The sequence below is a fragment of the Tachysurus fulvidraco genome, chromosome 26 (genome assembly GCF_022655615.1).
Source record: "Tachysurus fulvidraco isolate hzauxx_2018 chromosome 26, HZAU_PFXX_2.0, whole genome shotgun sequence".
NCBI lineage: Eukaryota > Metazoa > Chordata > Actinopteri > Siluriformes > Bagridae > Tachysurus > Tachysurus fulvidraco.
In genome coordinates, this window is record NC_062543.1 from 5,660,867 (window position 1) to 5,685,866 (window position 25,000).

The following is a 25,000-nucleotide window of genomic DNA, read 5'->3' on the forward strand; positions in this document are numbered from 1 at the left end:
AAAAGCGATTGTGTGACATCACCAGCAGTAATTGCCACAGCATGTGCTTAGGATTGTCACAAAAGGAGGCTCCAGAGATGATCCTATAGAGTCTGTGATAGTGCTGGAAGGCATTGACATCTTGAGAGTGTTAACAGGTGTTGCAACGACCTGTGTTTTGCTTCTAGGCCTAATATATGCTGTTAATCTGAGTTACTCCAAAGAACTAAGATACACATTTGAGTTTATCCAGAAGACAAACTGTCTCCAAAATGATGTTTTTGAAGAACAAGCATTATTGTTGACATGATTAAAAACATTTTGCCATTTTGACAATAGATGGGTTTTCTGTCTGTACATCCATCCATAGTGGAATAGTTGTATGGTTCAAGTATGATAGTTTAATTACCCTAAGCCTATTATATAGTCCTGTATAGGCAGGAATATACAGCCCGGCTGCATGCTGCTGTGACAAATACAATAGTTTTGGCCATTAGTATGATGTATGCTTGCATGCAATTTGGGATGTAGCCAAGTCCATTGATTCACAATTAAAGTGTTGACAGATAATAGGTAACAGGTATTTGTCCGCAATCTCCACTTTATCCATCAAAATATTTTACCAAATATAGATTTCTAGGAAATATAATTTAAGATGACATATTTTATAATATCATTAAATATAATTCTATTAAATATTGTACGCAAATTGTGCTTGTCTGATATGTCTAGCATCTATTAATGAGTGTAGTATTAAGCACAAAGTAAAATATTACAGTAACATGAAATATATTATAAAAATAACATTTTGCAGAACATGACTTTCCTTGATGTCTTTATTTCCATAAGCAGGCACTATATGCAAGTCCCACAATGCCTTGCATAAACTGCTCATTAATAAAAATGCAAGTGATTACTGCACTTGGCAGCGTTTTTGGTTTTGTTTGAAATCCTTCATATATAGTTTTTCATAAAGAATATTAATTTGACATGATTTCTGTTGATTTAATGGACCCTTAATTCAGTGTCCTTTGAATGTTTATAATCAGAATCAGAATACTTTATTTTTGCCCCTGGGGATTAATAACTGTGTTATTTTAAAACCTGATATTTCACCTTGCCATTTAGTCCAGTAGATGGAGACTAGGATCTGCACTGAATTGTAATATTGTTTCAGAATAATGTATGAGTGAGATGTGGTTAACATGTTACTCAACAGTGAGCCATACTAAAATTTGTACATCAGTCTAATCATGATTGATATTTAAGAATAACTATTTAAGAAAAACATTGCATGTATTGATCATTCTTTTTAGATTTAAATATAAATTAAATATAAACAAAAAATCTTATAATAAATAAATAATAAATGTATATAATAAATAAATAATGATAATAAATGCAGTAGAATATTGAACATGTTCAGTTTTGCCTAAGAATTATTTATAGCCTGATGGTGGTGTAGAACATGTATGAAACTTTAAACAGTGCCATAGAAGTTTAACTTATAGAGACTGGTCAGTCGTTACAAAGTGCTCTGAACGGACATAATTTAATATACTGTAGGACACGCAAGGTGTAACAGACAACAGGCCTTGCTGTAAATATGGTTAAAAGGTGTAGTTCACTTTGGATAAAATGTCAGTGTGTATAAAAATGATGCATTACAGTTATGAATTCTTTCATCCGTCCAGTTTAGTGAGTAGAAGGCACAAAGATTGAACAGAATTCAAGTTCAGGTTCGTTCTGCCAAAGGTCCAGAATAAGTCGGGTTTTTTTTGTGATTATTGTCATCATTGTTTTAATCAATGCTTGTGACAAATATTCTGTGTTGCTGTTTCAAATTAATATGATACATTATTGTAGCTGGACGTGTGTTTGTGTGTGTGTGCATCCTAACGTCGCCTAACGTCCCAGGGAGGTAATTTCATTACTGTTACAATTATATAAACATTCATTTCCTTTTCTATTTAGATTAGCTTGTTAAAACTTTTCAGTCTCAAAGTTTCCCTTAAATAAGTCAAAATAGATTAAATACACCATGCGAGTTGCTCTTTACATGGGAAACAAGAAACCGCACGCGCCTCCCCGCGTTCAGCTGAACTCAATCAGAGAGTCAAGAAATGATGAAAATAATTATTATTATTAATACTTCAGTAAAGTTCATTAAATTTATTCTGTTGTTAGTGTGGTCTTTAAACTTATGAACTGTGTATGGACTGACAAAGGTGGTACGTGAGGAAGCAATTTGACAACAATGCAGTAAATAATTTAGGTGCATCAAAATCGTGCTCGTTAAGATACCAGCAGACAAGCTAATCCAGCAGAAATTAGTGCTTAAAAGGTCACCAAAATGAAGTATTTGAACCTCATAATTAAATACAAAAGGAGGAGAAAAACTGCAAAAAGGTCGACTTTTTGAAAAAAAGAACCCCCCTTTCAATAGGCTGCCTACTGTCACCGTTAGTCACAGGCAAATGCAGATCCATTTGCAGTTAAATCTTTTAAATACACAAAACAGGAAACAAACAAGCAGGCAAAAACAGACAGGGCAGAACACTGAGCAGGACAGGGCACAGGAACAGAGACAGAGACATGACCAGACAGCATAGCGCATACTAACAATGACTCACAATAGGGAAATGAACAAACAGAGTAGATATAGGGAACAAGAACCCATCACAAGACGGAGGCAATCACAGACTGAGACAAGACACCTGGGGAAGAGAGTGAGTGTAGTTAATGTCCATGGTAACAAATAGGTGGGCGGGGTCAACAATTAACAGCAGGAAATGACAGCAGACAGAAACAGGGGAAAACACAGACAGACTCGTTACACCTACGGACCTGTATATTTAAGCCGCAGCGCCCAAAATCTGTATTTGATTAAAATGTGGGCAGTGATCCTGGTGATTGCTGGGGGTTGGAAATGTCACTCTTGCCTGTCTTCAAAACTTGAGAGCCCTGATAATTTAAAAAGAGAAAAAAGTTGTTGCATACAGTTGTGCACAGTACAATATGGTGATGTCACTGATGTATGATTTAGCGGTGTCAGAATACAGCTTGTATTATCATTAATTCTGTCGTTTTAATATAACACATTTTGTCTGTTTATGTAGAGTTACTAGATCTCAGACTCCTGAATTTCAGCAGTGGTGTCTGGTGTGTCATTAAGGAGAAACAGTAGGTTTCTAATGTCTAATGTCTAATGTCATGTCTTGGCCATGCAAATATTGCAAATTTGAGACATCAATACGTGTAGAGCTTTTAAAGCATTATAGATTAAAACATCCACACACTGGTCAAAGCTGGTCAGTGTCCTGCTTGTACTCGGATTGTCCGTGCTCACATAGAGGTTGGGGGCCACTTTGTGCACATTTGTCTATTGTCTTAAATGTACAGTCACATGAAATGGGTTGTGTTGTGAAAAACTGAGATCTGAAAAACTCAGATACTGAAAATCTTCAATTTTTGGACTGTACAGTAAGTTGCTGTAGGTCGGGCATCACCAAATGGCTGACCGCGGTCCAGATCGTTTCTGTTCCATACTCCAGAGCAGAAGGTGGCAGTAATGCACCTAATTACACTGGCAGGACAATTAAGATTCAAACTGCTGGCAGGACAGTTACATGCCCATTTCTCTCACTAGGAACGGAAGATGGAAAGGGAGTAAAGAGAGGTGGAAAGGAGAGAGGAAAATGGGAGCTGCTCAAAGCTCTGCACTTTTCTTTTATTCAGTAAATTCTGCCCTGTTCTAACTTACTTGAAATGTTCTTTTGCCTAAGGTTCCCGTGTTATTAATGTAGTTAATGTTTAAAAAAGGGGCAGCTCAAAAGTCTTTTGTTTTATTTTTTCTTAAAGATTAAAAGCACTTTTATTTTATTCACAAGATTCTGAATGTTTTACATTACTTGAAATATAGGCCCTAAGTTCAGGCTGCTCAAAGCTGTGTTTGCACTTTTTATTTATTTTACTCAGAAGAAAATTCAGTGTCTGTTGTCTGTTACTTGACATGTAGTAAAGACAACTACAGGATTGTTTTCTATTCAAGTGCCATACAAGTTCAGACATTGAAAACACTTGAAATTTAACAATAAATTATATAGAAATATATGTGCGTTGTTGATTTTATTAACATGAGGGTACACTATTTTAAGTGACAATATAAGATTCGGACCTTTGCTGGGAGGAAATTTTAGTAACCGGACCTCTTTGAATTTTAATTGAATACCCCTGCTGTAGGTTATGTATACATCTCCCTATAAGATAGTTATTACAAACTCAAAGAATGGTGCTGAATATGAATGCCCCCTCTTTCCCCAGATCTGTGACACTATATAGGATCGACAATGGCAACCAATATCAAGCCTGAAGACGTTGAGTGAGTAAAATGCTTGTGTTAAAAATACTCCAAGTACACAGGTAAACACTGAATATCTAATCAACCCTACTAACCTGTTACTGTGCAAGGCCCTTAACCCTTAGTTGTATTAAAAAAGATAATGTAAGTCACACTTGATAAGAGTGTCTGCCAAATGCTGGAAAATGAAAGTAAATAAAATGAAATGTGCTGAGTGCTGCTCAGACGCTGGAGGTAGCTATCCTGCTACCTATCAGTTTACAGGCTTTTCCTTCCTACAAATATTCTGTATTTATGTTAATAGGTTTGACCACAATGCACTTTTTAATGCGGTGGTCAGCAGTAACATCTCTACGCTACATGGCCTGGAGGAGTACCTTCTCAATAATGAGCTGACACTGACAAGCGAATGTTGTAAGAATAGAATTTTGTTTAAAACTCCACATATCTGTATACAGAATCCTAGAGCTCTTATTACTGTGTGTATCAGTACGTAATACATTATTATATTAGTGATAGCATTATTATGTCCCATGTCCCTCAGATATGTAGGATGAGAAGACAGTACTCATGACAGCTCTACAAAATGTCAAACAAGGAAAGACTGATGTAGTGGAGTACTTGCTCAACATTGCAGAAAACATTCATGATGTTGAGAAACTTGTGAATGCAGAATGCAGGGACTCCTCCTATAAAGGTATGAACTTTTGAACTATTGTATATATTATCAATTTTTAAGCTCTACCTAGCATATTGGTATATAATTATTCATTAGTATGTTACTCCTCTGTGTTGAGAGGTCCTCTATCTAAATTATATCTGGTCAGAGTTAGTCTTATGATAGCACCTTTTTCCCTAAAGCAGTAAGAAGAAATTAAGACAGATGGTGCTATTGAGTCTGCAAGCAGTAATTTTATACCTATGTGCATAGTGCACCTATAGGTAGGTTTACCTGTTAAAGGTGTAGATAAAAGGTGGACCTTAAAAGTGCTGGTGATATGTACAAGCTTCCATCTTGATGATTTAATTGCCTTTATTGGAATGTTGCTGCATATATGTCTTCTAAGCAAGTCGCAAGAACATTAGTAAGGTACTGACATAGTCACATAATTCTCCAAATCATGTCAAACCTTTTTGGTGAGGTGGAAATAAGGGCTGCATGAAGTCCTGTCAAGTCAAGTTCCTCCTCTCGTTGCAAGTGTTATATATTCACAGTGTTGTCTTTGTGTGATTGGTGCAGGACAGACAGCTCTTCATATCGACATTGAGAGGAGAAACAAACGCTGTGCTGAGCTGCTCATTTAGAAAGGGGCAGATGTCCATGCAAAGGCCTGTGGGACGTTCTTCCAACCACTTAGTGAAACATGCTTCTACTTTGGTAAGTGATGAGGAGGTGAAAATAAAATTCTGTATAAGATCATAGATTATACCTACGTAGCTTAATCCATAATAAATTCCAAACAGGGGAGCTTCCACTTTCTCTGGCAGCATGTACTAATCAGAAAGACATAGTAGATCTGCTGATGGAAAAAGCAGATGTGAGGTATAAAGACACTCTGGGCAACACAGTTCTCCATGCTCTTGTGATGGTGGCTGATAACAGCCCTGTAAATACAGACTTCATCACTTCCATGTACGACTACATTCTTACCAAAGACGCTGCTAAGAATCCCGAACAGGAGAGGCTGGAGGACATTGAGAACGATCAGGGACTTACATCCATCAAGCTGGCTGCGAAGTTAGGAAGGATTGGGGTAAGATTGTATCAGTACCTGAAAGGTCAAAGCTTAAATACATTTACATGTCTAATTATTTGCACATGCCCTGGTGAGGTGGAAATAAGAGCTGCATGAAGTCCTGTCAAGTCAAGTTCCTCCCCTTGTTGCAATTGTTATATATTTACAGTGTTGTCTTTGTGTGATTGTTGCAGGACAGACAGCTCTTCATATCGCCATTGAGAGGAGAAACAAAGACTGTGCTGAGCTGCTCATACAGAACGGGGCAAATGTCCATGCAAAGGCCTGTGGGACGTTCTTCCAGCCACTTAGTGAAACATGCTTCTACTTTGGTAAGTGACGAGGAGGTGAAAAAAAAATTCTGTATAAGATCATAGATTATACCTACGTAGCTTAATCCATAATAAATTCCAAACAGGGGAGCTTCCACTTTCTCTGGCAGCATGTACTAATCAGAAAGACATAGTAGATCTGCTGATGGAAAAAGCAGATGTGAGGTATAAAGACACTCTGGGCAACACAGTTCTCCATGCTCTTGTGATGGTGGTTTCTACTGTGGTAAGAGATCTACGCTTCAAAACCTGGAGGAGTACCTTCGCAAAAATGAGCTAACACTGACAAGCGAATGTTGTAAGAATAGACTTTTGTTTAAAACTCCACATATCTGTATACAGAATCCTAGAGCTCTTATTACTGTGTGTAAAAGTGCTAGTAACTAATAGGCCTATGCTGTTATATTGTTTATGTAGAATTAAGTTAGAATTAGCAGAGTTGTTTGTTTTGCAGCACTGAGCAGTTATTTTACATAACTTTATCATATCACAGGGGTTTGAGAGACTCTCCACCATTGCTAAATTGGTGTTAGTCCTGCCACACTCGAATGCTGATGCAGAGCGGGTATTTTCGCTGGTGGGATTAAATAAAACAAAAACTAGAAACAGCCTGGCCCTGGAGGGAACACCGTCATCTCTAATGACAGTCAAGATGGCAGACTTGGAGCCATGCTTCAATTGGGAGCTGCATCCAAATCAATGATTAAGGCTGCAAAATCAGCCACCAGCACTTACAATAGATCACATGTTAATCCTATTTGTGTAAAATGTTTGTGAAAATTAAATGTAATATAAATCTCCCAAGAAAGTCTGTACAGATAGCAAATACTCTGACAATCAATATATACTTAATACACTTCTGTATTAAGTCCACACAGACTGCTCGGGTACTTGTTCAGTCTCTTGTCATTTCTAGACTGGATTACTGCAATGCACTGCTGGCAGGTCTACCTATGAACGCAATCCGTCCTCTGCAAATGATCCAAAATGCAGCTGCCCGGCTTGTTTTCAACCTGCCAAAGTTCTCGCATACCACCCCGCTGCTGCGATTCCTCCACTGGCTTCCGATGGCTGCACGCATACGATTCAAAACACTGATGCTGGCCTACAAAGCCAAAAATTGACCAGCTCCCTCTTACCTCAAAGCCCTCATCATTCCTCGCACTGCACCCCGCAACCTCCGATCTACCAGCACTGCTCGACTGCTTCCACCTTCTCTCAGGGTAAGAGGCAAGTATACTACAAGACTCTTCTCTGTTCTGGCACCAAGGTGGTGGAATGAACTTCCCCTAGAGGTCCGGACAGCTGAGTCACTGGCTATTTTCAAGCGGCGGTTGAAGACCTACTTATTCAGGAAACACTTCAACTATCACTTCTTTCCTTATCTTTTGCATTTAAAAAAAACAAAAACCTGACACTTTTTCATTGTAACTTTGAACAAATGTTTTAAACTCATGGTATCTTAAGTATGTAACCTAGTGAACCAGCATTAATGTATTCAATGTTAGAGGTTTAAGCACTTATGTACATCGCTCTGGATAAGGGCGTCTGCCAAATGCTGTAAATGTAAATGTAAATGTTCTGCTAATGCAAGGATTTTGTGTTTGTATTTTTCCCCACACCAAGCCACGCCCCTCAATAAGCCCCTCCCCCAAAATCTCACTCTAAACTGAACTCAAAAGTTGGCAGCCCTGGATTATATTAGTAATAGCATTATTATGTCCCATGTCCCTCAGATAAATCTGATGAGCAGACAGTCCTGATGAAAGCTCTGCTAAACCTGAAAGATGGAAATACAGAAATAGTGGAGCACTTGCTCCAGCATTGCAGAGCAGAGCATTGCAGCCTCCCTGAAGATGTTCCAGTCAGTGCACTCAAAGCAGTCCTGAAGAGCAGAGGTGGCTCCTGCTGGCCAGGTTTTCAGGTGCTTCAGAACCGTCTGACTAATGGTCTGTATGCTGGAATTGGCATAACAGAGATGTGGTCTGAGTAGATGAAAAAAGGATAATTTGATAGGGATTTTTATAATGCTATAACTACAGGTGGCACGGTGGCTTAGTGGTTAGCATGTTTGCCTCACACCTCCAGGGTCGGGGTTCGATTCCCGCCTGTGTGCGGAGAAGTTCGGATAAGCGGTAGAAAATGAGTGAGGTGAGAGTAATTACAGGTTAATATAAATTTTAAACCACCAAGTTTTGAAAAAATAACATTAGAGATCAAATTCCAGATAGAAGCAGGCTTATTAATAAAGTTTTTTATCCAGTTTATTTTAAAGGTGTTGTTTAAAGTGGTAAAATTGAGAAAATTTAAACCCCCCTTATTAATGGTATTCATAAGTACAGATTTCCTGACAAAATGAGTTTTATTCTTCCACACAAAATTGAGGAGCATTGTATCAATTTTTTTAAGAATGGTGGTGTCGACGAATGCAACCAATGGTGACTCCGTCAACTTGGAGGAGTGTACGTCAGCAGTGACCAGTTACATCGGCAAGTGCAAGCTCTAACTGTAATAAGACACACTAGTGTGAACATAGCTTTCCGTGTTTTGGATTTTTGCCCATTCTGGTATCAATTTTTTTTCCATGCCCAATCCCAATGAGTTGAGTTCTTCATTTTGTTTTCTGTTCCCATTTCAGGTTGGGAGTGGTTCAGTAGTCTCAGTTGAGGTCGCAGATTCAGGCCTCAGAAATTAAGTAGGCTGATCACATGGGAGGATGGCCGCTGCACTACTAGTTTCCTGTCGTCGCTACCCAAACCTGAGTCACACCTAAATGTGGCCACTGGCTTTGGCTGTGCCTCCATCCTCTTGTACACCAAGCACAGGTCTGAAAGTTTTTATGATTTTATGTCATTAATGATTTCCATCCATTAGTTTTAATACAACACATTTTCCTTTGTGATTCTATTCCCAAAGACACATAAGTACAACCATAAAACATTCACAGAAAAAAAATCATTATTAAAAGATCATTATTTCAGTGTAAACATCAAATAATCTAGACCAAGGTTCCTAAAATGTAGTTATGTTTTTCATAGAATAGAATATTCATATTTCATATTCAAGCTTGAGGGTGAACTATTTGAGCAGACTGAGTATTCACAATGCACTTTATAAGGCTGGTTTAGTGCTTTAGAGGTTAGAGTTTGCAAATTCTTCCCAGGTTTCAAGGGTTTCCAGGTACTCTAGTTTCCTCCACCAGTCCAAAGCCACCCCAGGGTGTTACCCACTTTGTACCCCATGTCCCTTGGCATAGTGTTCAGGCTCCCTGTGAACCTGCATATGATAATTGGTACATGGTTGATATCAAGGATCAGCATTCTGAGTACCATTTTCTCTCTACAGCCCTGAATTTCTTGCAAAGTTCAGTGCCTCAGGAACCATTCAGGACTATGTGGTGTCCATGCTGTGCGGTTTGGAGGTCTGACTCATGAGTGTGCAGAACGCTGCAAGCTGGGGCTACTTCAACACCACCGCAATACAGTGGAATACAGAGATGTAAGTACAGAGAGCAGTCATGCTATTTCCTAGAGGTCATAATGTTATGTGGCATGTGCAACAAGCTAGTAACAAAACACTCAGGGTTACTGATACAGGAACATGATCAATGATTATACAGTCAGACGTACAGTAATGCAGTCTAAAGTTATGCAGAGTTAAGGCTGAATTATTCCGCTGAATAGATGCTGAATGCTCAGAAATTACTCCTAAACATTATATCAACAAACGATATGCTGGAGGCAGAATGTCGAAGAAACGAGATCATGACAAAAAACACATTGACCGTAGGAAAACTTGTCAGTCTGTTTCGGCACTGAATGACTCTTGAGTTCCTGTTATTACTTATACATGCTACAGTATAAAGAGCTACACCCTCTTCAGCAGCCTCTCTTTTCTTGAGGTTAAAAAACACTGAGAAATAGCATGTGTCATCAAAGACCAGAGTCATCTGAACAACATACTTTTCTCTCGGTTATTATATTTATATTATATACTATTTTGTATATTTTGCACTAAACATATTACACACTTTTTTCACTATAATTTTGCACTTTAGCACTTATTCAGTGCAGTGTAACAGTATAATTACATATACATGTACATATATAATGACAACTATTACAGCTCAGGCTGGTTTAAATGGAGATAAATCTCTAAAAGATAATAGTATGTAAACTAGACCATCCACATCCTCTCTCTCTCTCTCTCTCTCTCTCTCTCTCTCTCTCTCATTTAGTACTTGCAAGTAATCTCACTTCTTCTTATGCATCTTCTATCTTCAAACATCTGGCTTCTTACAGATGCAAAGCAAAATATTTTGTATGCAACTGCATTGCAACAGATTTCCGCCCTGATTTACGTATTGCTTCAGATTTGTTTCATTTGTTTTAATCCCAGTCATGTTAAATGCTGACTAGCATTTTGTGTGTGTATGTGTATATCTGTGTACTTTTTTTTTTAAAATAATGGTACTTCATCCGCTCAGACAAACCACATCCTCCAGCACACACCTGTTTTTTTTTTTGCACTTGCATTTGTGCTAGAGATCATGGAAATGAAAAACCCCACATGTTCAGATACTAAAACCGCACATGTTCAATAATCTAAATTCATAAATGCTTTTTAGCATGGTTCTGTTCTGACATATCATAAGTGCACATCTGTGTAGAAGGAAAGCAGTGTTTCTGATACTGTCACCTTTTTACATTTTAAGGGCATTTCACGTGAACCACACAAATTAGAAAGATCTACACATGCTCATATAACATTTAACAAAACGTTTAACATTACCCCACCCTCTTCTCTCTCTCTTTCTCTCTCTCTCTCTGCTAGTATTCACTTCCTCTAATGCTGCTTCTGAGTTTAGCAAGTGGAAGTGGCTCATAAGCAGATGATGCTGTTATTTAGTACAAGGTGCTAATGAGTTGGGAATCATTTTCATTTTGGATATTTATGTGGATGATTGGTATGTACTATTCGCTATTCCACTACTTTTATGCTTTTATCTTAAATACAAATAATATATTATTTGATTATTCACTTTAAGTTAGTTGCTAGTTTTTCATTAGAAAGATCTGCAGACTGCAGGCTCATGGAAAATTATGTATTATTATTATTGTTGTTGTTGTTGTTGTTGTTGTTAATAATAACATTAATAATTATTATTATAATTTATTATTGTTCTGTAATGTGTAAATGGGGTGTGAAAGTGTGTGATAGTCTGCCATCCTTTCCTGTTTGTACCCTGTCTTGTGGCTCCTGTGAGAGGCTCTGGGTTCCCCGTGACCCAGTAGAACGATTGTGAGACAGCTTCCAGGGGAAATATTTGGGGGAAATGTCTTTTTGTATCATTTTTATTAAGTTTCCCCCCAAAAGTAACACACATTTCCCCCAAATAAGTGTTGTAGTGTTGTCTGCCAGAGCACAGGAAGTTCCTCAGGTTCATCTTTCACCACGTACGTTTACAAAGTGCATGGACGCTGCCCTGGCACCATTGGGTCTCCAGGGCATCCGTGTAATGAATTACCTGGACGACTGGCTCATTCTGGCCCAGTCGACGGCTATGGCGGCCAGTCATCGAGATGTTGTGTTTACCCATATGAGGTCTCTAGGCCTCAGGTTGAACCAGAAAAGTGTGTGCTTTCTCATTCTCAGTGAACCACCTTTATGGGGGTAGTTTGGGACTCCAGCACAATGCGGGCACATCTGTCTCCCGCTTGGGTGGCTTCCATCTTGTCAGCAGTGAAAGTTATTTGGCTAGGCCGAGGCCACTCTGTCACCGAGGCACAGAGGGTACTCGGCCTCATGTCGGCAGCAGCCAACGTTATCCCTTTGGGTCTGCCTCACATGAGGCCATTCCAGCTCTGGCTCAGGGGTGCGGGCTTTCATCCTCGTAGACATCCCCTTAGGGTTATAAGGGTTACACACCATGGGCTTTGTAACCATCTTATGTGGAAAAGACCTCGGTTCCTGGCCTTGGGTCCCACTCTAGGGGCGTATCACAGTCGCAGGACTCTTTCTCACTTTTGGGCCTTGGATGGTCGTCCTGCCCAAGGTCTATGGGTTCGCCCCATCTCTCATGGCATATAAACTGCCTGGAGATAAGGGCTGTGTTACTAGCATTAAAAGATTTTCTTCCACACCTCAAGGACTGCCATGTCTTAGTACAGACAGACAGCACTGCAGTGATTCCCTATATCAATCAACAGGGCGGTCTGCGTTTGCGCCCCCTTTTCAGGTTGGCACAGCAGATTCTGCTCTAGGCAGGGACCGGATTCCTTTCGTTGAGGAAGATTTTCATCCCAGGGCATGTAAATTGGGAGGCAAACGTCCTGTTGAGGCAGGTGCTGAGGCCCGGGGAGTGATGTCTCCACCCCCATGTGGTGGAGCGAATTTGGCAGATTTTCGGCCGGGCGGAAGTGGATATGTTTGCCTTCAAGGAGTCGACCCATTGTCCGCCGTGGCTTTCCCTCTCTCATCCAGCCCCTTTGGGCCTGAATGCCTTGGTATGGACGTGGCCGAGGCTTCGTCTGTATGCCTTCCTCTCGGTAGCTCTGCTCCCGCAAGTCCTACCCAGAGTTGCTTCTCCTAGTTGCCGCTCATTGGCCCTCTCGAGTTGATTTACAGTCCTAGCCTCCCTCCTGAATGGCACTCCATGGGAGGTTCCCATCAGGGAGGATCTCCTCTCTCAGGTGCAGGGGACAATCCTATACCCCCGCCCCAAGATGTGGAAGCTTCAGGTCAGGCCCCCAGTCTTGTTTTTCTCGGGGCCTGTCCCCCTCTACTTTAAAGGTGTGTGTGGCCGCCATCACTGCGAACCACGAACCTGTTCTCGGGGCCTCCTTGGGTAGGCACCCTCTGGTCTCTCGCTTTCTGCGTGTTGTCAGGTGGCTGAGGAGTTCCTGCAGACCGCGCCCTCCTTCTTGGGACCTCTCTGTGGTCCAGGAGGGGCTGCTGGAAGCCCACTTTGAGCCCATGGAGTCAGCCTCTGAGAAGTTTCTGACCCTGAAGTTGGCTCTGCTTCTAGCCTTGGCCTCTCTCAAAAGACTGAGGGATTTGCAGGCCTTGTCGATCATGTGCCCAGGACGGCTGGCTGTCCAGTCATACTGTGGGCCTACTGTCCGCCACCCCATGAGTCGGCGGAACAGGAGGTGGAGGCCGATAGCTCAGGCCTATGAGGTCCACTAGGAGTATTGCCTCGTCCAATGCCTTGGCCAGGGGTGTCCCCCTTGATGATATTTGTGCTGCGGCAGATTGGTCTTCTCCACACACCTTTTATCAGGTTCTATAACCTGTACTTGGTCCCCACTCCAGGGTCCCAGGTCCTGCAGGGCCAGTGATGGTCTGTTCCCAGTCTGCTCGTGCTCTCTCACGACTGGCCACGCCCCGGGCATCCTCTCGCGCTTTCTTCAGACAAGTAGAAGCTGGAGTAATGGGACTTAGATGATTGTAATCACTTCGTCACGTGTCCTTCCCGAGCCATTAAATTGGCGTGTTTGCACACAGAGCTTCAGACACAACTTCCTCACAGAAGCATTCCCATAGCATCAGCCCTAACGCAGCATCTCGTTCCCTTCTGAGGGAACCGGGTTACATGTAATCTGGTGTAGTTCTCGATAGGTGAGTAACGGCACATTTCTTTCCATTAGTTGCCAGGGTTATGTATATATGTGTGGGAAGAGCTATAAATACAGGGGTGGGACACATTTGAGTTAGGGGCATGTTTGTTTTGGTGATTTGAAATGTCAACATTGTCTTTCAAACAACGGACATCCCACCTTAAAAGGAGAGGGACACCTTTACCAGCAGAGGAACAGTGTTTGGGTTGAATTGTGTTCATTTTGGTCAAGTTCCAGAAACCTGTTGAATCTTGTCTTTAACATCACTCATTTGTGCCAAATCTATTTTGTTTTTATAATAATATAAATACGTTTCTGTGGATTTCTGAAAAAAAAAAAAAAAAAATCGTGAGCCAGACTATCTGCGTTGGAAGTCCAGAACATATCTGTGTTTGTGGATTAATATCATGTGGACAGCTGTAGTAAGAAAATGCAGTTTGAATATTAGAATCAGAATCAGAAAGAGCTTTATTGCCAGGTATGTTTTCACATGCAAGGAATTTGTTTTATAAATTCCTCCATAAAATTAAAAACTTCTCTTATTTCTCCTTTTCCCCATCTGTATCCTTGAATAAAACTTGCCCATTATGCTAAGAAATACTCTATATTTGGTTGTGCTTAAAATATCTGTGACATTTAGCCTTGTGATTAAGGACTTTAACCACACTATTTATTTGTTTTATCTATCTATCTATCTATCTATCTATCTATCTATCTATCTATCTATCTATCTATCTATCTGTCTGTCTGTCTGTCTGTCTGTCTGTCTGTCTGTCTGTCTGTCTGTCTGTCTGTCTGTCTGTCTGTCTGTCTGTCTATCTATTTATTTATTTTTAAATAGTTGTGATTTAAACACATCTGATTTTTTTTTCCCTCTTTCCCATTTTCCATTTTTTTTTCCATCCAAAAATTATGGTTGGTCACTTTTTTTTGCACTTACATGCATACACAATTGAGTTCTATACATTTTTACATATTCATATAACTGATATAGATGTTTTTTTATCTTAAAAAATGTTATTCACAATTGAGTGACACTAATCTGTCTGGTGAACAAATACAACCCTAGGTCCTGGTTGGGTAGAACAGTGTAAATTAAATGTTTAGTTTTTAAAAAAGAAACCTCCCTACATCAATTTCAGTTATTGAAATAAGTCACCAATAAAATGTGAACGAATAATGAATTTGGGACCAGAAAAGCTCTTCAGTCTACATCGATACTGCATCAAGACTTGATAGTTTTCAACTAATGATAGTTTTGCCAGGACATTATCTGGAGTACAAGGAACTGAAATTCTTCTGGTTTGAACAAATTATTAAACTGAACCTTTTTTTTTATCAAGTGATGATCGTGATTATAACCACCGTTACCTGGAAGAACATGTCTAGAGTCAATAAAATAGTCAAAATATTCAGTTGTTTGAAAAGATTGAATTGGACATATGAAGGAACTGTTTTTGTTCTGAGGTCTTGGCTCAGTTGCTTTAATTGTTCTATGATATTAAGCGCAAAAAGCACTCATGCTAATGGTTAGTGCTTTTACAACCACAGGTGCTCCTAAAATATCCAAATATCTCCTTATTATGACAATTGGTCAGTCAGAAACTTCTAAAAGTGTTTCTTTTATGGAATCTTCCCGGCTGTTAATCAAATACTCAAATTGGTGTATGTAAACTTAAGGCAAACATGAATACTGATAAAATGAACTAAAATAAATTTGTCTTTAATCATTTGTTTTAACATGACCTTTCAGGTGAATGTAAATTCCTTTGTTGCCTTAAATGTACAGTAACATGAAATGAGTTGTGTTGTGAAAAACTGAGATACTGAAATGTATCTTTTGGACTGTAATGTAAGTTGCTGTAGATTATGTGAGGTACATCTCCCTATAAGATAGTTATGACAAACAAACAAAGATGCTGAATATAAATGCCCCCTCTTTCCCCAGAGCTGTAACACTGTAAAGGATCGACAATGGAAACCTTTAAAATAGGGATAGATGACAGGACGGATGAAGAGAGGAAAATGGACAAAGAAATGGAAAAAGGAGCTTCAGATTTACCAATGGACACTTTCTTTCCAGAGGATCATGCTAATGTCAAGCCTGAAGTCAAAATCAACCTGTCCAATGTTAAGTGAGTAAAATGCTTGTGTTGAAAATATACCAAGTACACAGGTAAACACTGAATATATAATCAACCCTACTAACCCATTATCAATCAATCAATCAATCAAATTTTATTTATAGAGCACCTTACAACTGCCAAAAGGAGCACAAGGTGCTTTCCAGTAAAACAACAATAAAAACAAAATAAATAGAATCAATAAGAACACAATGAACCATAAAATAGCAGTTGAAACCGGGTCTATGCGTTAAAAGCTTGTATGAATAAATATGTCTTCAACTGCGATTTAAAAACACTCAGCACAGTGATGGATCGTAAATGTGCTGGAAGTGCGTTCCACAGCTTTGGTCCCTTGATGGCAAATGACCGGCCTCCAAACTTCTCATAATTGTATTAATCTCATTACATTACTGTGCAAGGCCCTTAACCCTCAGTTGCTCAGTTGTATTAAAAAATATGAAATAATGTAAGTTGCACTTGATAAAGGCGTCTGCCAAATGCTGGAAAATAACTGAAATGAAATGTACTGAGTGCTGCTCAGGATAGCTACCTCCAGCGTCTATCACTTTTTGGTAGTTTTTTTCTAAGTACAGACTTCCTATAAATATTCTGCATTTATGTTTAGACTTTTTCAATGTACATTTTTACAAGTTGCTCGTGTGATTCATTGTATACATTGGTCATGTACCTAATAATTAAGATAATGCAAAGATCTAGTGGAATGATGTGGGTGAACAATTATTCCATTACAAAGTTGTAAATAGAGCATAAAGGTTTTGTGATGTGTTGTTTCTGCAGAAAAATGGTAAATAGGACTGATGAACAAAGTCAGGATAAGAGGTTTGACCCAAAGACGCTTTTTGATGCAGTGGTCAGCGGTGACGTCACAAGGCTGCAAGGCCTGGAGGAGTATCTGAATAAAAATTACATTACGCTGACGAACGAACGTTGTAAGAATATAATTTTCTATTCTACATATCTGCATACAGAATCCTAGAGCTCTTATCACTGTGTATAATACATTATTATATTAGTAATAGCATTATTATGTCCCATGTCCCTCAGATAAGTCTGATGAGAAGACAGTCCTGATGAAAGCTCTGCTAAACCTGAAAGATGGAAATACAGAAACAGTGGAGTACTTGCTCAGCATTGCAGAGAACACAAATGATCTTAATAAGTTAGTGAATGCAGAACGCACGGATTCCTGCTATAAAGGTGTGAACTTTTGAACTATTTTATATATTAACAATTTTTAAGCTCTACCTAGCATATTGGTATATAATTATTCATTAGTATGTTACTCCTCTGTGTTGAGAGGTCCTCTATCTAAATTATATCTGGTCAGAGTTAGTCTTATGATAGCACCTTTTTCCCTAAAGCAGGAAGAAGGAATTAAGACAGATGGTGCTATTGAGCATGTCTGCAAGCAGTAATTTTATACCTATGTACTGTACATAATGCACCTATAAGTAGGTTTACCTGATAAAGGTGTAGATAAAAGATAAAAGGTGGACCTTAAAAGTGCTGGTGATATGTACAAGCTTCCATCTTGATGATTTAATGGCCTTTATTGGAATGTTGCTGCATATATTTCTTCTAAGCAAGTCGCAAGAACATTAGTGAGGTACTGACAGTCACATAATTCTCCAAATCATGTCAAACCTTTTTGGTGAGGTGGAAATAAGGGCTGCATGAAGTCCTGTCAAGTCAAGTTCCTTCACTCGTTGCAATCGTTATATATTTACAGTGTTGTCTTTGTGTGATTGTTGCAGGACAGACAGCTCTTCATATCGCCATTGAGAGGAGAAACAAACGCTGTGCTGAGCTGCTCATACAGAAAGGGGCAGATGTCCATGCAAAGGCCTGTGGGACGTTCTTCCAACCACTTAGTGAAACATGCTTCTACTTTGGTAAGTGACGAGGAGGTGAAAAAAAATTCTGTATAAGATCATAGATTATACCTACGTAGCTTAATCCATAATAAATTCCAAACAGGGGAGCTTCCACTTTCTCTGGCAGCATGTACTAATCAGAAAGACATAGTAGATCTGCTGATGGAAAAAGCAGATGTGAGGTATAAAGACACTCTGGGCAACACAGTTCTCCATGCTCTTGTGATGGTGGCTGATAACAGCCCTGTAAATACAGACTTCATCATTTCCATGTACGACTACATTCTTACCAAAGACGCTGCTAAGAATCCCGAACAGGAGAGGCTGGAGGACATTGAGAACGATCAGGGACTTACATCCATCAAGCTGGCTGCGAAGTTAGGAAGGATTGGGGTAAGATTGTATCAGTACCTGAAAGGTCAAAGCTTAAATACATTTACATGTCTAATTTTTTGCACATGCCCTTACCCAAAGAATTTTATAGGAATGAAACTAGTGTGTTGTAGTCTTAAAGATAGAGGGAAGGTGGGATTGGGTGGTGAGGACTGAGAATACAATATGAAATCAATGTGGAGCTTTTGGAGTTTAGCAGAAAGTTTCAAAGCTTTCCTAATACTGTATCTTGTTGCGACCAACAAGCCTGATTCTGTAATTTAGCTGGACTGGAAGCTGGAAGAGACAACACTGGCAGTTTGGGGACTGGCTCGAGAAACGTTTTTAATCTTGCACATTCATGTCCTACACATATACTGTACTGTTGTTTGCTAATTTTGACAGAAATGATTTTACCTTTAAATAAGTAACCGAGCTCAAAGGTTCTCCATACTTTGTCTGAAATATTTACAACCTCTTATAGATCTTATACATGAGATAAAATATGATCTGAAGCTCTTTTTTATAAATAAAAACGCATTGACGCTTCAGGTCTTCCTATTAGAGTCGACATTTATGTTAACTAAATGAAAAATTTTTTTTTCCTCCAGCTGCTTGAACACATTCTGCATCGTGAGTTCCAGCAAGAAGAGTGCAGGCATCTGTCTCGAAGGTTTACAGAGTGGGCATATGGCCCTGTATCTGGTTCAGTGTACGACCTGGACTCTATCGACTCTTACAAGCCAAACTCTGTCCTAGAGATTGTTGTGTATGGTTCAGAAATACCTGTAAGTGAAATATACCCTGCAAATATCTGACTGATAAGAAATATTTATATTCTTTTTTTTTTTTTTAATTCTGAATATGCACTTATGTTCACAATCAGCTTATAAATGATACAACCTTTCTACACAAAGCAGTTACAGTTTAATTGTGTGTTAAATGCAGTTTACAACCTAATGCTGTGGTCTATCCTTTCAGAATCGTCTAGAGATGCTACAGATTGAGCCACTTAATAAATTGCTGGAAGAAAAATGGAAGCGTTTTGCTAAATGGATATTCCTCTTCAAGTTTATGATATATTTATTTTATCTCATCATCTTCACAGCTGTTTGTTATCACCGTGAAGAAGGAACAGTGAGTTCAGGCTACAATTATGTTCATTTGATTAAATCTTGATTAGAGGGGGAAAAAAACTCAACGGCTATGCTATCTATCAACATACTATCTTGAATTATTTAATTCATTTTGTTTGTCAATCTAGCCCCCATTTCCAATTAAGAAAAACCTTAAAGGCTACCTCATGCTTGCTGGTTATATCATCATGGCATTTGGATCACTCTACTTCCTAATTGTTGTGGTGTGTATCGTTTACTTATTTTTTTTCCTTTTATTTTAATTAATTCTAACATGACTGACTAACATGAATGACTTATTTCCTCTTGTAGATGCTGGATTTAAAGAAAAAGCGTCCAAGTCTGCAAGCAATGCTGGTAGATGGCTATTCTGACCTGCTTTTGTGAGTGCTTGATTTTTTCCTTAAATATTTTATATACAGTAAATAATTAACAGATTAAAACAGACAGGTTATTGTACATGGTTCCAATGATAGAAGACTTTATATAGTAACATGTTCTTAATTTCTTTGTATTCAGGATTTATTCCTTTTTATACCAAAGCAGTTTGCCAGCAATTACATTTTCTTATTGATTAAATGATAAATGATTTGATTTAGTTTTCTGTCTGGAATACTCTTTCATGGAGGAAAAATCACTGAGCCCTGTGAAAGGGTCACCATATCAATTAATATATATATATATATTTCCTTGTTCAATATCATATTTTTTAAACTGGGATATTTATTTATGAGTCTTAGTTTATATTCAGTTTTCAGGACACTATAATAGTCGATGTGAATTTGCTGTTATGATCAAATAAAGTATAAGAACATGCGAATAAAAATAAACCTTTCCCTTGGTGCAGATACTAACCTAGAAAACTAATCTAAACTAACTAACCTTCTGACCAATCAGATTCCAGAATTCAACCATGCTGTTGAATATTCAGTTAAGTTATATTACCTTCCACATATCTAAACAATCCGTATGTCTTGTGGTGCTGTAGTTTATTTCAGGCTGGCTTGTTTGTTACCTGTATGGTGCTGTATTTCTGTGGGAAGCAGCAGTATCTAGCCTTCCTGGTGCTCAGTTTGGCGCTGTCCTGGATTAATCTGCTCTACTTCTCCAGAGGAAGTCAAAACATGGGCATCTACAACATCATGATTCAGAAGGTGACTGACATTTGCTCTTTGCTGAACTTAACACTCTCATAGTAAAATCTTTGAAAGTAAAGCTCCACATGTCACTGTGAAAGGATTCAAGGAATTCTTTAAAAACTAATCTAAACTCATCATTTTATGGAACAGAAGCATCGGTTGTCACACGTTAATAATAACATTAATACTTTACATGTGACATATAACAACTAGGTGTAATCAAGTGTCATGTCTCAAAACTTAAGAGAATCTTCTGCTAAACTCTCAAATAAAATGAATGATTTTTGCTGTGGTGGTACCATCTTTTGTCCATTTATTATGTATGTTTTACCTGGAATAGTGTAGTAGTGTCCCTTTACTTACATTTCCCTGGTTCTTTCACTAAAGGACACACTCACATTATACATAAACATGAAGACTTCACCTTGCGTGAGTGTCTATACCTCAGATACAGAACTATACATCAGCCCTGATTCATTTCATTTCAATTTTATTTCTATGGCACTTTATCAATGGATATTGTCAGCTGTACTGTATATAAAGCATTATATTTTATATGAAGCAGCTGTACAGGAATATAACATTTGTGAATATCAAAGTAAAACAATGTAATTTATATTCATCCGTAATGAGCAAGTCAGAGGCAACAACAGTAAGGAAAACTCCCTGACAAGATATGATTAAAAAAACCTTGTGAGACCAGATTCAAACGTTTCCCTGAATAAGTGTCTCTGCCAAATGCTGTAAATGTAAATGAATAAATCTACACTGCCTCCAACTGATGCAAGGTGTTTCCATCTTACATTATCGAGTTTATGAGGTAAAGCTTAAATAATTTTACTCCTGTCATTCTGTTTACTAGATATTCCTTGGTGACCTCCTACGCTTCCTTTTCGTCTACGTTGTTTTCCTCGTTGGGTTTTCAGCAGGTACCATTTAATAAATCATCACTCACTGCTCCACAAAGATCATTCCAGTCACTGATCACTTCTTTTTTTGTTCTCCCAAACCAGCTTTAGTGACTCTACTCAACGAACCCACGGAAGGATGGCCTTCGGTCAGAAACAATACTATTGTGTCAATAGGCTGCAAAAAACCATACTTTAAAACCATTTCATGCACCTTTCTGGAGCTGTTTAAGTTCACTATAGGCATAGGTGATCTGGAGTTCACAGAGGACTATGAGTTTGGTTATGTGTTTTATGTGCTGCTCATATCCTACATTGTGCTCACGTACATACTGCTGCTGAATATGTTGATTGCTCTGATGAGTAAGGATGTTGACGACATGTCTGAGAAGAGCACCAGCATCTGGAAACTGCAGGTAAATGCCTCCTTTTGCATACATACATGTCTAACCTCATATAAGGAAACAGGAAATCCCATGCCAAAACATTACCTAGGGTCTTGGGGCAATTTTAAAATAAAATAATTTTTGATTAAAATTTTATTAATTTTGTCATTGCTAGAAAAATCTATAAGTTTCATAATTTCTGTAAACACTGCCAAGCTTCTAGAGATCTAGAAATATCTTATTGAAGAAAGAAGAATAAAGAAGAATGGCCTTTTTTTCATTTATTAGCTCCGTAGTTCACATTAATTTGAATATGATTCCATTTGCACCTTATAAGGCACCTTCTAAGCATTTAGACCTTTGCGACAATATGCCATGCATGTGTGTAGTAAATGTACAGTAAATGTTCTGGATGTGTGTTTTCCCAGCGTGCCATCACCATCTTGGATGTGGAGAGATATGCATGCGGTCTGAAGAAGAAGTTGCGCTCAGGAGTGAAGAGAAAGCTGGACAACACAGACCGCTGGTTTCTCAGGTCAAAGAAAACTTCTTGATAACGATAGACTAGAAGTAAAAGTGACACTTGGTGTAGCACAGTGGTATTCAAACTGTGGGGAACTGAAGGGGGCCATCATGCTCATATGAAATTCTTCCCTATACTATTACAACAATGTTGGAAGTTTAGGATGTTTTTCTATACTGTAGCATTACACTTTCTCTTCACTGGTTTGATTTACACCTCTGGCACTTTGGGTACTATGTTTTTTTTCCAACACTCCATAAACAGTACATGTCTTCTAGGATGAATGTCCTCTATAAATTGTCTGGGAGTGTGATTGTGCCCTGTGATAGGTTGGTACCCCATCCTGGTTGGGCCTTAAGGCCATAATAGACACTAGATTTCCCATAACCCTGTGTTGTAATTGTTGTAATTTCATTTTCACTACTTTAGTGTGAAGACTAAACTAACTAATTCAAGTCAAACTTGATCATTTAGTCAAGCTTTTAATTGAGTACACCCCTGAAACTCAAGGGCCCAACAGGGGCAACTTGGCAGTGCTGGGACTTGAACCCTGACCTCCAAACAACAACTCAGTGCTTTAACCCAGAGCCACTTGTGGCTAAATAATTATCACTTAAAAGTCAACAAACTGCTTTTAAATGGTGTGCAGTAATTGTTGCGCCTGTCCCTGTGCTTTCTACAGAGTGGAAGAAGTCAACTGGAAAGATTTCCACAGCAACCTGGGCATTGTCAGTGAGGATCCTGGAAAATGCAACACATCAATACCACCTGAATCTTATAGAGGTATTTAGGATTTGTTTCTAATTTGTGATGCAAATACATGTGGTGACACTGTTTAAGCCTCAATTTGTCTGTTAACAGATTTAAGTCTTAGACTTAATACATATATGCACTGAACAAAATTATAAATGCAACACTTTTGTTTGTTTAAATATTTTTCTAAGTACACAAAAGACCTATTTCTCTCAATATTGTTTACAAATCTGTCTAAATCTGTGCTAGTGAGCACTTCTCCTTTGCCGAGATAATCCATCCACCTCACAGGTGTGGCGTATGAAGATGCTGATTAGACAGCATGATAATTGTACAGGTGTGCCTTAGGCTGGCCACAATAAAAGGACACAGAGCCATAAGGTGCAGTTTTTTCACACAGCACAATTCCACAGATGTCATGTTTTGAGGGAGCGTGCAACTGGCATGATGATTGCAGGAAGGTCCACCAGTGCTGTTGTCCTTGAATTGAATCTTCATATCTCTACCATAAGCCGTCTCCAAAGGCATTTCAGAGAATTTGGCAGCACATCCAACTGGCCTCACAACCACAGACCACATGTAACCACACCAGCCCCAGGACCTCAACATCCAGCATCTTCACCTTCAAGATCGTCTGAGACCAGCCACCCGGACAGCTGCTGCAACAATCGGTTTGCATGACCAAAGAATTTCTGCATAATCTGTCAGAAACTGTCTCATCTGCATGCTCGTCGTCTTTATAGGGGTCTCAAACTTACTGCAGTTCATCGTCATAACCGAATAGTAGGCAAGACCTCATATTTAATGGCGTCTGGCACTTTGGAGAGGTGTTCTCTTCACGGATGAATCCTGTTTTCACTGTACAGGGCAGATGTCAGACAGCGTATATGGCGCTGTGTGGGTGATCCCTTTGCTGATGTCAAGGTTGTGGATCGATTGGCCTATGGCGGCGGTGGGGTTATGGTATGGGAAGGCGTATGTTATGAATTCACAGAGATACCATGATGAGATCCTGAGGCCCATTGTTGTGCCATTCATCCACAAGCATCACCTCATGTTGCAGCATGATAATGCACAGCTCCATGTTGCAGGGATCTGTACACAATTCCTGGAAGCTGAAAACATCCCAGTTCTTGCATGGCCAGCATACTCACCGAACATGTCACCCATTGAGCATGTTTGGGATGCTCTGGATCAGCATATATGACAGCGTGTTCCAGTTCCTGCCAATATCCTTAATAACTTCCCAATAACTTCGCACAGCCATTGAAGACTTTCCACAGGCCACAATCAACAACCTGATCAACTCTATATGAAGGAGATGTGTTGTACTGCGTGAGGCAAATGGTGGTCACACCAGATACTGACTGGTTTTCAGACCCCCTCCTGACAAACACCCCCCCCCAACACACACACACACACACACACACACACACACAGTAAAACTGCACATTTTAGAGTGGCTTTTTATTGTGGCCAGCCTAAGGGACAGCTGTGCAATAATCATGCTGTCTAATCAGCATCATAATAAGCCACACCTGTGAGGTGAATGGATTACCTCGAAAGTGCTCACTAGCACAGATTTAAACAGATTTGTGAACAATATTCAGAGAAATAGGGCTTTTGTGTACATAGAAAAAAGTCTTGGATCTTTGAGTTCAGCTCATGAAAAATGGGGGTTTTTCAAGTGTTGTGTTTATAATTTTGTTCAGTATAAGTAATAATTGTTGATGCTT

General features: G+C 39.1%; 2 protein-coding genes across 3 annotated transcripts in view; both read left to right on the plus strand.

Annotated features, from left to right (window-relative positions):
• Positions 1 to 5,617: 5,617 nt before the first annotated feature.
• Positions 5,618 to 6,549, plus strand: LOC125140351 (transient receptor potential cation channel subfamily V member 2-like). The gene is made up of 3 exons (XM_047809533.1): positions 5,618 to 5,717; positions 5,804 to 6,093; positions 6,270 to 6,549. Exons 2-3 carry the CDS (start codon positions 5,863 to 5,865, stop codon positions 6,450 to 6,452), a joined length of 414 nt encoding a protein of 137 aa, XP_047665489.1. The 5' UTR covers positions 5,618 to 5,717; positions 5,804 to 5,862; the 3' UTR covers positions 6,453 to 6,549.
• Positions 6,550 to 9,088: 2,539 nt separating this feature from the next.
• Positions 9,089 to 25,000, plus strand: part of LOC113634184 (transient receptor potential cation channel subfamily V member 1-like) — a 17,074-nt gene continuing 1,162 nt past the window's right edge. The window contains exons 1-16 of one of the 2 annotated variants that reach the window (XM_027132967.2): positions 9,089 to 9,232; positions 9,753 to 9,905; positions 15,975 to 16,161; positions 16,951 to 17,102; positions 17,218 to 17,370; positions 17,928 to 18,065; positions 18,151 to 18,440; positions 19,031 to 19,207; positions 19,401 to 19,556; positions 19,684 to 19,779; positions 19,868 to 19,938; positions 20,544 to 20,709; positions 21,557 to 21,623; positions 21,708 to 22,018; positions 22,417 to 22,523; positions 23,194 to 23,294. In XM_027132967.2, coding sequence (XP_026988768.2) covers positions 16,001 to 16,161; positions 16,951 to 17,102; positions 17,218 to 17,370; positions 17,928 to 18,065; positions 18,151 to 18,440; positions 19,031 to 19,207; positions 19,401 to 19,556; positions 19,684 to 19,779; positions 19,868 to 19,938; positions 20,544 to 20,709; positions 21,557 to 21,623; positions 21,708 to 22,018; positions 22,417 to 22,523; positions 23,194 to 23,294 — 2,146 coding nt within the window. In that variant the 5' untranslated portion in view covers positions 9,089 to 9,232; positions 9,753 to 9,905; positions 15,975 to 16,000. Of the gene's footprint in view, positions 9,233 to 9,752; positions 9,906 to 11,235; positions 11,374 to 15,974; positions 16,162 to 16,950; positions 17,103 to 17,217; positions 17,371 to 17,927; positions 18,066 to 18,150; positions 18,441 to 19,030; positions 19,208 to 19,400; positions 19,557 to 19,683; positions 19,780 to 19,867; positions 19,939 to 20,543; positions 20,710 to 21,556; positions 21,624 to 21,707; positions 22,019 to 22,416; positions 22,524 to 23,193; positions 23,295 to 25,000 lie in introns of those variants that run through there. The other variant, XM_027132966.2, reaches the window with a different exon arrangement.